This window comes from Gymnoscopelus braueri, assembly GCF_963280865.1.
Source record: "Gymnoscopelus braueri genome assembly, chromosome: 13".
In the NCBI taxonomy this organism is placed as follows: Eukaryota; Metazoa; Chordata; class Actinopteri; order Myctophiformes; family Myctophidae; genus Gymnoscopelus; species Gymnoscopelus braueri.
This window is the reverse complement of record NC_137615.1, coordinates 43,477,372-43,488,694: the sequence shown is the minus strand read 5'-3', so window position 1 is coordinate 43,488,694 and position 11,323 is coordinate 43,477,372. Positions and strand designations below refer to the sequence as shown.

Here is an 11,323-nt window from a genome sequence, read left to right as displayed (position 1 = left end):
GTACTAGTTAACTTGAAACGGGAGACCATTTCAGAGGGTTTTAATAGAGTCACAAACTAAATATTGGAATCCACAATTATCTAATTGTATCTCTGCAATTTGGACAAGTCCAACGGATGCCTAGGCCCCCAAAACATAGGGTTAGACACAAACAGTACTTGTCTAGGTAGGTAGGATAAATAATGAAGGAGTTAGGCTGTTTTAATGACTTTTTGGGCATCTTGGACGCCATCTTGAAAATAACACCTTTCCAGTGATCAAACTTTGGTAGACTTTTAGTATGTTCTTCAGGACACCACATACTACAGAAAACAGTTGAGAAACCTTTTGTTCAATTTTTTTTTGGGTAAGGTGCTTTTTTTTTTATATATGCACCCGCCTAAAATGTGTTTCATAGTCATACAATCCATTAATCCATTGTCTTAAAAAAAAGACTTTCCCACAAAGGATTGAACGCACGTTTTGACATTTTCAGGGAATTGAGGCAGTTATTAGTGTGGTTGCCCTAACAGGGCAACCAGACTATAGTAATCCTCACACTTTATTCTTCTTATTATTATTATAGATAAACAATATTTCAAACCGCATCAACTCACACAGTGTATTTTTCCCAATTTAGTGCCATATGTCAAAATGATCGGCCTCACCGGGAATCGTGTGCTTGTATTTTGCTAAGAGATTGGTTGCATAGTTTAATTGATATTGATTTATTTGTGCATTAAATTGCCCCATCCACTTTAATGGAAAGTTCATAATTTAGTCTGAAATTATTGAAAAAATAATTACACTAATCGGCCACATGGTGGCGCTATAACAGCCCCCTTTACGTTTTGGCCTATAACTCTTGAACCGTAGGTCGTAAAATCAAAATCTTTTTTTCCCTAGATTCCTTGGGTCATGACGCAACTCCCCATATAGAACACGCCTATTTGCGTCAGAATAGATTTTCCGCCATTTAGAATTTTCTTCAAAACACACTTTTAGCTCCTCCTCCCATATATTTTGTCCAAATTTCACAAAAATCGGTACACATGATCTCTGGACCCATGCGATAAACATATCCAAACGGCATTTTGATAGTCCTTACCGTTCGTCCGTAATTGGCTTCCAAAGTTAGTGGGAGGGGCCCGTTTTACCAAAAATGCCAAAAATCACGAACGAAACGTCCAATCGATACCAAATTTGAATCACATGTCAAGGGTGCTTTACTCAACAAATCCCCAAAAGCATTTCCACTTTGATCCATAGGGGGCACCACAAATGCGCAAAATGTAACCGTTTGATGCAAAAACCTTATTTTGGGGGGATCAATCCTCTCAAAATGAAACGCAAGTGATATCAGGAGTTGCGTGACAATGTAATTGGCACAGGCTCCGACGGTATTCCTCCCAGCGTATTCCTCGAGTCCCGGTGGCAGCGACCCGCGACTAGCGTCGGTGCAACCACACTCTGCAATTGCCCTGAATTGCGACGCGTCTAGTTTGCAAACATTACTTCTAGCTGTCTTGTTGTCCTCACCTGATGCAAACATGTACGGGTACCAAGTACAAAACCACAATTCTCCTACAACATATTAATGACCACGTCACACTTTATGAGTCACCAACATTATTCAAAGAAATGTTTTTTCGATTAGATTGTAAATATTTAGAATATGTTTTTACATTATAATGAAAAATTCTCTACGATATTTTTCGTAATTTTTAAAAACAAAAAGTGCTACGGACATAGACAAGTCTTGGGTGGAATAAGTACTCTAAGTAGCAATACCACAATATAAAAATACTCTATTACAAGTAAAAGGCCTGTGTTAGAAATGTTACAAAGTAAAAGTACTGAGTAAAAGTACAAAAGTATTGACATCAAAATATACTCAAACTACCAAAAGTAAAGGTACTAAAATATTTGAAAATAGCATTGTGAAAGTTGTGAGCTTGTAGATCAGCTATTTTCAAATATGTGTAATATAGGGCTAAAGTGGTTAATGTATGTTTTATAATAATAATAATAAGTAAATATTATAAGTACAGTACTTGAGTAAATGTACTTAGTTACTTTACACCACTGTTATTTAAATCTAATTATTTTGCTGGAAAAATTATGGCACTGTAGTGAAAACATGGCTTAAGACATGGTAATCATTACCATAACCACACACATTACCAGGTATTGTTTAACTTCAAATTGAATAATTCTACTTAAAATGGTTTATTGGGGCTCCTTACAAATTGCATTGTTTATTTTTAATGTCAATAAATCCTGCAAATTCTCAGGGCCGGCACTGGCGATATCTACTGTCTCACGTCTTTGATCATTTAATTCAACCATAATAGCACTCCACAATCATAATCCATGGAAACCCTTGATCCACAGCCTCACCATCAGACCTCCTCCTCACCTCTGATCAAAGTTAGGCACCTTTGCATCAAACTATTGTGACACTGCATTCCTTTCAATCCTGCCATGCCTTCATTAATCACTCATCATGTACATAATTATCCGTTTTGACACTCAAATCTTTTGCCATTGTTCGCATAGACTTTCTCATTGACCAACCCGATCGCCAGAGGAAACGTTGTCATTGAACGTTTTTCAAATACCGTGCACTGGAAAACCCGAAAATCCTTGCATAGCCGCCTAGCATCTCCCCCATTGTGACTAAACCATTTCGGAGGCGCGCAGTCTCAAGGGAACGTAAGGGACCACCGAGTGAGCTAAAGCGAGCGAGTTGCCGTCCCGAACGTTGCGACGTTCCCTTGAGCCTACTCAGCGCCGTTTGAGTTAGTACCGATAGGCACAGAATCGTACATTTTGTTGTGGGGACTGCTCTGCTTCCGTGTTTTTCCGGGTTGCAACTGGTTACGATCACCGTGGGACTCGCCGTACAAATGCACGGATTTTCAGGGTTTCTAGGCGACCATGCACGGAATGACGTGCACTGGATCCGTGCAATGTATACTAAATTCTTGGAGATCAGGCTGCATTGACATAGTCTACCTGTTCACCTTCATGGAAACCAAGACAAAACAAACACAAAACTAGTTTAGCTGGTAGAACTTGATCTCCTCCTGACCTCAAGTAACACTGTACTCGGAAAAGGCATCTGCCTATATAATAACCGTGTGAAGTATAATACGCACCCACTCACCTTTGCAGCTAAGTGGCATGTGGAAGCACTGTATAATGACACACACACACACACACACACACACACACACACACACACACACACACACACACACACACACACACACACACACACACACACAAAGAGAAATTAAACTGTGCTCAAATATGTCATATTGGCAGAAAACAAAACGTTTTCATGAATTCCCACTACATACAGTTGCTTTTGTGGACATAGCATTGATTTACGTGCATTCCACTCCTAATCCCCATCCTAAATCCATCCCTAAACCTAACTCATATTCCATAACTCCTAATCCCCATCCTAAACCCATCCCTAAACCTAACTCATATTCCATAACTCCTAATCCCCATCCTAAACCCATCCCAAAACCTAACTCATATTCCATAACTCCTAATCCCAATCCTAAATCCATCCCAAAACCTAACTCGTATTACATAACTCCTAATCCTAATCCCCATCCTAAACCCATCCCAAAACCTAACTCATATTCCATAACTCCTAATATCAAACCTAAACCCACCCCTAAACCTAATTCATAACCCCAAACGTAACCCCAACTCAGACCGTAACCCATTACACCACCACTGTCACTCTCATGTGCTGTATATCATTTCACAAATCAAAACAAGACAAGACAAAAACAAAACCTTCAAGAGATACCGTCCCCACACTGGAAGAGGGCTGAACAAACCAAAATGAAAGAGAAAGAGAGGCACATGAATAAAAGAAACACCACCCTTCTCTTTGGTTCAGTGTGTTGTGAAGAGGTGGACCGTATAAGTCATAGAGGTGCGAATGTCTGCACATTATCCAGTAGACAATACTTAGACCACGACTACAGCTCCGGAGAAATATCCACAGAAGATAATGTCGTATGGTAAGAGATGTTACTGGGACTAAAAATACAATACTTACATAAAACACTTTTACACTTTTTTAAAATAGACCTTCAAAGATTTTAACTGATCTCACTCAATCATTTTCTGTGTGTGTGTGTGTGTGTGTGTGTGTGTGTGTGTGTGTGTGTGTGTGTGTGTGTCCTCCAGACAAGGTTAGAATCGGTGTCGGATTGCTAATTGTTGTTCTAGTTCTCCTCGTCATTGCTGTCCCACTCTCTCTCAGTAAGTCAAGTTTCATAACAATATTACAATGTTCTATACATCCACCATGTGTTTCTCCAATACATTAGTATATTGTTTGCTGCTTACTATTGCTGTAAAGTAGTTAGCAGCATTAGTTATTATCTGTACGAGGAGATTGTGTATTCAGCCCTTTATGTGAATTTGTCTACATCTCATTTGACATTACAGGTTGCGATTTCATGTGCAATTGACTGTCAAATGGTATAGCCACAATAAAACGATCTAGAAAAAAGAAAAACAAATATTTAAAACATGAGTGCATAAAAGCTTTATTAAAAAGGTAGGTCTGTAAATCCTCTCTTAAAATACTGTGGTGTAGAGCTCTTCACAGCAGAAGGCCCGGTTGCCCATGGTATGTAGCTTGGTCTTGAGGGGGTGGAGGAGGTTAGTGTTTGTAGAGTGGAGGTCACGTTTCGAGGTTTGTGGGGGGACTTGTTCTTTGAGGTAGAAGGGAGCGTTGGATGTACTGATGAGTTTACAGGGATATCTTAAGCCAGTGAAGTGAACGGAGGAGGATGGGTGTGATGTGTTTGTTTTCATGCACTCTCATCAGGATCCTATACAGTATTTACTCATTATGACACATGTATTACTGTTCTTTAATGCTAAAATTAGCTTACTGCAGTGTAGGTGTAGATAGTTTTAGTCCATTAAGTCAGTGGCATATCCAGGAATTACATTTTTAGGGAGGCGAAATGTAGGACGGAATACAATTTTGACTGGGCCAGGCCGATGCTGTGCGGGCCACAACATTTTTGTATTAATTCATTCTTATTTTTGCCGTAAATGTCCTCAAAATATTAAGTCAGGTGTCTTTGAGATTGAGTCACAATGGTCCTGTTGATTCCCAAATATAAACTATAATTCAAACGACCATAAAACAGCAGTAACAACACACTCTCCCAGCCTTTACTAGCGCCATAATACTGAGTTGATATTCTACTGGTTCCGTGTCAACTTGTGACTTTGTCACTCGTAGCAAGTAGCAACACTGCCAAACCAGTGTTGCCAGGTTGTATTCGAGAGAAACATGCAACCACAAACAAATCCTTCAAAAAGCATCGGGTTTATGTGTGAATGATTTCAAAAGTGGGTTTAGATTCTATTAAATAAGTATTTTTGAATTCTTAATTATTTGTTATTGTAATAATAATATTACAAATAACCCATAAATAACTCATGGGGCGGGGGCAGGGGTCATCACCATGCCAGCTTGCGATGGACATTTCCATCAATATTCTATTTTTGCCACGGACATGCAAAATAAGTGATCAATAATATTACCAGAAACACATAGGCCTAGCCCCAAATGTATACAGTACTAATGGACTCTTGATGTGCCATAGTGTCTACTCTATTCCACTGCACTACACATTTTAAAACAAGCCACTTATCAATTCAATTTGGGGGAATTTTGGGAGAAAAGACGATCTACAAGCTCACAACACATCTCAGCATGTTGTGAGCTTGTAGATCAGCAATTCTCTTTAATTTTTTGCCCATAATGGCATGCCCACATTTTGGGATGTCAGGGTTAAAGTGGTTAGCTAGCCTATACTTTAGAAAACCTGGAGACTCGGAAGTTATCCACTGTATACTGGCAGGTGGCAGTGCTGAGACAAGCATTCCAATGTGGCATGGTCCAAGTATATTCCATGTTTGGGATTTCAATATTTGGGTACAGACAGTGCTTTCATCTTACATTGCAGAAGCAAAAGGGCCACTTAGCAGATGGCTGGCTGACAGATGGCTTTTCAGAGGACAGTTTTACTTGAGGACAGGAGGAGACAGGAAGTTCCAGCTAAACTAGTTTTTTGTTCGTCAACGTCGCTTCAATGGCTGTGGTTTCCATTAAGGTGAACAGGTACAATAGGCCTAATCCATGTTGATGAGAAAGCTTGCCGATGGAACAAAGGAAAAAGACTTGAGTGTCAAAACAGATAATTATGTACAGTACATGATGAGTGATGATAATGAATGGCATATGGCAGGATTGAAAGGAATGCAGTGTCACAATAGTTTGATGCAAAGGTTCCTAACTTTGATCAGAGGTGAGGAGGAGGTCTGATGGTGAGGCTGTAGATCAAGGGCATGGATTATGCTTGTTGAGTGTTATTATAATTTTGTTGTTATTGTTATTATTGGACACTTTGAAAAAAATTCTCTCAACTGACGAAAATGTGCTTTACTTGTCCAGTTCTGCCCTCCTTTGCCTTGGTGCTCCTTCTCAACAGATGACATGCCATCTGTTTTTGCTCTTTTTCCACTGTGGTCATACCGTTGACTTGACTCATACATACCGTACGACGTACGTGGTACGTACAGGTGTAACGTACAATACCACAAATCTCCTGCAACGTATTAATGAGCATGCCATCCCGACACTTAATGAGTCACCAAAATTAGTCACACACATGTTTTAAGATTAGATTGTGAATATTCAACAAAAAAAGGACATTATAGAGAAAAAAAAGAAAAAGAAAAAAGTGCCACAGACATAGACAAGTCTTGCCACGGACATATTTGTCCATTTACTGAGTACGGACATGTTGATGACCCTGGGCGGTCATAATGACTTCATCCTTAAAGGTAGGGTAAGTGATATTTTTGGGTTAAAACAAAAAGTTTTTTTTTTAAAGGTTTAAGCACTATATTCTGATAGTAATCATTGCTAGAGAGTGTTTGTTCAGTAACAAGAGTCTCCCCGTCTCTCCAGCTCTTTAATAAACAGAAAATACATTTTCTGGTAGGTGTCAAAATCTCAGCCAATCAGGAGAAAGTACCCATTTTTAAGCTTTATTTTTATAGCGTTCCAGTTCTAATTTTGCCTGCTCATTTCTTAGTGTCATCACTTCCAATTTCACTTGTTTAATCTATATCCTGATTGAGTTCTCTATCCTGATTGGATAAAATTGGAAACGAAACTGAAACTGAAACGAAAATGCATTTTCTGTTTTATAAAGAGCTGGAGAGACATGGAGACTCCTTATATGGACAGGACACTCTATAGTAACGAGCACTATCAGAACATAGACCCATTTTGCAATTATTTGAATAATTGCAAATCACTTACCCTACCTTTAATTAACAGGAATTAATGACAAATTCATGATAAACGAACAATGAATTAACCTATGATTTAAGCATTAATTAAGCGTTAATTTCATGAATTAATTGGCTCCTATGAACAATTGTTACCCTCAATTAGCTGTCAATTTTATTTTGGCACACGATCATGTGCTTTCCTTAGGTTCCACAAAGACACAGTGTAACTCCTTTGACCTTACATCTCCATCAACACTCTCAGGGCCTGTAGTGCTCTTTCTTGGCAAAAAAAACATATTCAAACGCCGCCCAAAAAAACGACGCACGGGTGGGCACGCGTGCACGCGCGCATGCGTGCCCACCCGCTCCTGCCTAGGCCCAGCCTATACTAGCGTTCTGGCTGCGCCACTGCCTCATAGTTAGTTAACTCCACTCCAGTCTCAATCCTACAGAGCACCATGCAGACTGCTCTGTCCTTCTGTCTATGGTGCTGAAGCACTGTTACGTGTTTGCTTCAGGTGGGGGCTCTAAAACCAATGCCTTGCTCAAGGTCACTGACAGGAGTTTCTCCCTCACATGCATGTGTTTTGGTGTGTGAGGAAACCCAAGTGAGCAGTGGGAGAACACACAAGCTGCACACAGATCCATCCTCCTGATAGATCTGCTAGCATGAAATATACTGTACTAGTAACAATTGACTTGCTGCAGTTGGTGTACATTTTTTTAATTAGTAGATCTCCTATTTTTATATTGTTTCCATACAGATCAGAAAAACAAGGTGGAGAGAGACCAACATGTGAAGGAGAGAGACCAACTAGTGAAAGAGCGAGATGACATGAAGATGAGGCTCTGTGGTCAGTGAGACATCACTGTTTTCATTCATTGTTATATCATGTTGTTCAACATTTGTCATTCATTATGAGAGAGAAAAACAATAAAACAGTGTCCAACTTTATTGTTTTATTGTTAGAATCACCTGGATGCCATGAATTCAACAGAGATTGTCATTGCGTCTCTACTGAGAAGAAACCCTGGGATGAGTGCAGACGATGGTGTAGAAACACACAATCAGACCTGATTGTTATAAAGAGCAAAGAAAAACAGGTAGTGTGTGTGTGTGTGTGTGTGTGTGTGTGTGTGTGTGTGTGTGTGTGTGTGTGTGTGTGTGTGTGTGTGTGTGTGTGTGTGTGTGATGTGTGCATGTGTGCAAGGCTTCATGCATGTGCGTTGTATCCTATTCCACTTTCTGGAGACACATGGCTATTGTACAGTTTGTAACCAGCAGCTTTTCTGTCCAGGACTTTATTGACAGTTTCAACAAGAGAGTGTGGCTTGGTTTGACTGACGGAGCCACAGAAGGATCTTTCCAGTGGGTGGATGGAACACCACTGACCACACCAACGTAAGACTAATCATCTTCACTTTACCTTCATTATTCTAAAGGGTATTAAATGTTTACAAATCTCTAGTTAATTTGCATCTAATATCTAGAACAGTGGTTCTCAAAGGGTGTGTCGAGGCACACTGATGTATCATCAGCAGTGTTGGGCAGTAACGCGTTACTGATTAATACTGTAATTTTAAAACTTTCCCCAGTAACTAGTATTGTAATGTTAATATTATTACATTACTGATCTAATTAACGTTGCGTTACCAGGGCTAGATTAACCCTTCGTGGTACAACCTGTTTCAGTGCCTCCGAAACGGGCCGTGCCTGTGAGGCCATGCCTGTGGATGTCTTCACTGTATGGGTTGTATTTTGTCTGAGCTGCGGTGTGTCTGTGTCCAGCTGCATAGAGCAGCCCAGACCCAGAGCCATGGAGCAGCCCTTTCATGGAACTAGGAGGTTGTCACATGCACAAATAGAACCTATCTACAAGCTATCAACACTTTGCGATGCTACATATTATTAGCTTGCAGATCTGTTCTTTTTAAGCATGCACCATCGCGTTTTCAAATAATTGTAGTGGAGTAAAAGTACAATATTTGCCTCTGAGATGTAATGAAGTAGAAGTAAAAGTATTGAAAATAGGAAATAATAAAGTAAAAATTCCTCAAAAGTGTACTTGAGTAAATGTACTTACTGTAGTTACTTTACACCACTGTTGATACCTCTTGATACCAACTAATAACGTATTGATACCTCTTGATACCAACTAATAACTTATTGATACCTCTTGATACCAACTAATAACTTATTGATACCTCTTGATACCAACTAATAACTTATTGATATCTCTTGATACCAACTAATTACTAAGGAATAATAAGTAACTACAGTAGTCATTTATTACTGCTCCTGAGTAATTATAACCAAAAGTGGTCATGAGATCCAGGTGAACCCTGGGATTTTGTGGCAATCGCTCATTATTAGTGAAATATATGAAATAGGCTAATTATAATCTTGATTTTATTTCATTTACTATATCAGTACTTTGTGTGCACTCATTTCTATAATTGTAACTATTCATACATTTACCCCATACATTTTCAAAAGTGGCAAAAATAGCCGATCTACAAGCTTACAACACACTGCGATGCAACATGTTGTGAGCTTGTAGATTGGCTGATTTAGCACTGAATATGTTTGAAAACCACTGAATATAAAATTAGGTAATAATTAAAAAACAAATGATTTAGAGTGAAAAACCATCCTTGTAAAAGTATTGTATTAATTATATGTTCCATACTTCTACAGCTACTGGGCCCCTGGTGAGCCTCATGGTCAACACAGCCAGCACAGTAATGCAGAACAAGACTGTGTTGAGTTTTATGATGGGTCTGATTCTTCCTCTTCTACCAGAGGATGGAACGATGTGTTGTGTTCTGACTCTGCCTACTGTGTCTGTGAAAGAGCTGTGGGCTGAAGCCATCATGTTCACAATGTATCAGTTAGCTGGTGTGTTAGTACAGCTACATGATGGCTGTGTTTGCATGTGGTAGTTTGTATGTTTGCTCTGGTTTGTCTGCCTTGCAGTTCTACCCAATATGCACTGTAGACATTACATTACAATTTATATTCACATTTTCATTATTTAGTTAATCTAATATAATGTTTGTTCTGTTGTATTCCTTAAACAGTGCAAGAGAAGTTATGCATCATTTCTCACCAGTTTTAAGCATTTTATTTCATTTTATCTGCCATTTATTATTGATTGATTATGTGCTTTACATCAGGGGCGGTGCTAGGTCTCTACTAGGTTGGGGGCTCAGCCCCTCAGGCAACGGACACATGCAGCGTGCATGCATGTGTAGTTTTTTGGCGGATTTTGGTACATTTTTTTCAGTTTTTTGTTACTTTATTTCGGTTTTAGGGTTAGGGTTAGGTTAGGGTTATAGATATATAATTAAAAAATAAAAAAATATTATTACGGGGCCAGAGCTCTCAGCTCTGGACCTGTTTTAATGTTCCCCTCTTTTTTCTTCTCCCACTTTTGGCATACGCTTTTTACGAAACTTGGCCATATGGTAGATGGTCATGAAAAACTATCAAGAAATAATTCTCACAATCTTTCGTCAAAAGGTGGCGCTATAGCAAAATGCCAACTTTGAACAGGTACAACTCATGCCCTGTTTGACCTACAGCCATGAAACTTCAATATACATATGCGTCTACTCATGATCAACAACTTTCACACTCTGACTTTTGACCTCTGACCTTTAGATCTCCCACCATTTTGAATAATATGAAAAACAGTTAAAACCTATCTCCTCCTGGGATTTTTTAGTAATCTGCACGAAACGTTTTACACATGAACTTTGAACCTATGCCGAAAAACTGATGCAAAAGATTTTCCATAAGTGAAAAAATGAAGCTTTAATGAGCCAATGAATATTGCAGTTTTATGACAATTATTCATCTGCCCCTAACACATACATGCAGACTCACATTTCTTTGAAACTTTGCGGTAATGTTGAGGGTCATTTCAAATATCACTGAAACCAATCTTACTCCAATTGGTCAAAGGGGGGCGCTATAGCGATT

At 39.1% G+C, this 11,323-nt stretch overlaps 1 protein-coding gene across 2 annotated transcripts; it reads left to right on the top strand.

Moving 5' to 3' along the window:
- Positions 1 to 3,846: 3,846 nt before the first annotated feature.
- Positions 3,847 to 11,048, top strand: LOC308098153 (CD209 antigen-like protein A). Of its 2 annotated transcripts, none has more exons than XM_080446396.1 (6): positions 3,847 to 4,028; positions 4,198 to 4,272; positions 8,103 to 8,192; positions 8,309 to 8,442; positions 8,637 to 8,740; positions 10,037 to 11,048. In XM_080446396.1, the coding sequence occupies exons 1-6, from the start codon at positions 4,019 to 4,021 to the stop codon at positions 10,203 to 10,205; spliced, it is 582 nt and encodes a 193-aa protein (XP_080302522.1). In that variant the 5' UTR covers positions 3,847 to 4,018; the 3' UTR covers positions 10,206 to 11,048. The 2 variants fall into 2 exon arrangements, with proteins under 2 accessions (XP_080302522.1, XP_080302521.1); XM_080446395.1 differs by having other exon boundaries at positions 3,972 to 4,037; positions 10,037 to 11,047.
- Positions 11,049 to 11,323: the final 275 nt, after the last annotated feature.

Bases quoted from the DNA above. Each gene is read 5' to 3' on its own strand.
- LOC308098153 (XM_080446395.1), top strand. The intron at 4,273-8,102 runs GTAAGTCAAGTT...GTTTCCATACAG, and splicing joins TGCTGTCCCACTCTCTCTCA to ATCAGAAAAACAAGGTGGAG. The intron at 8,741-10,036 runs GTAAGACTAATC...ATACTTCTACAG, and splicing joins ACACCACTGACCACACCAAC to CTACTGGGCCCCTGGTGAGC.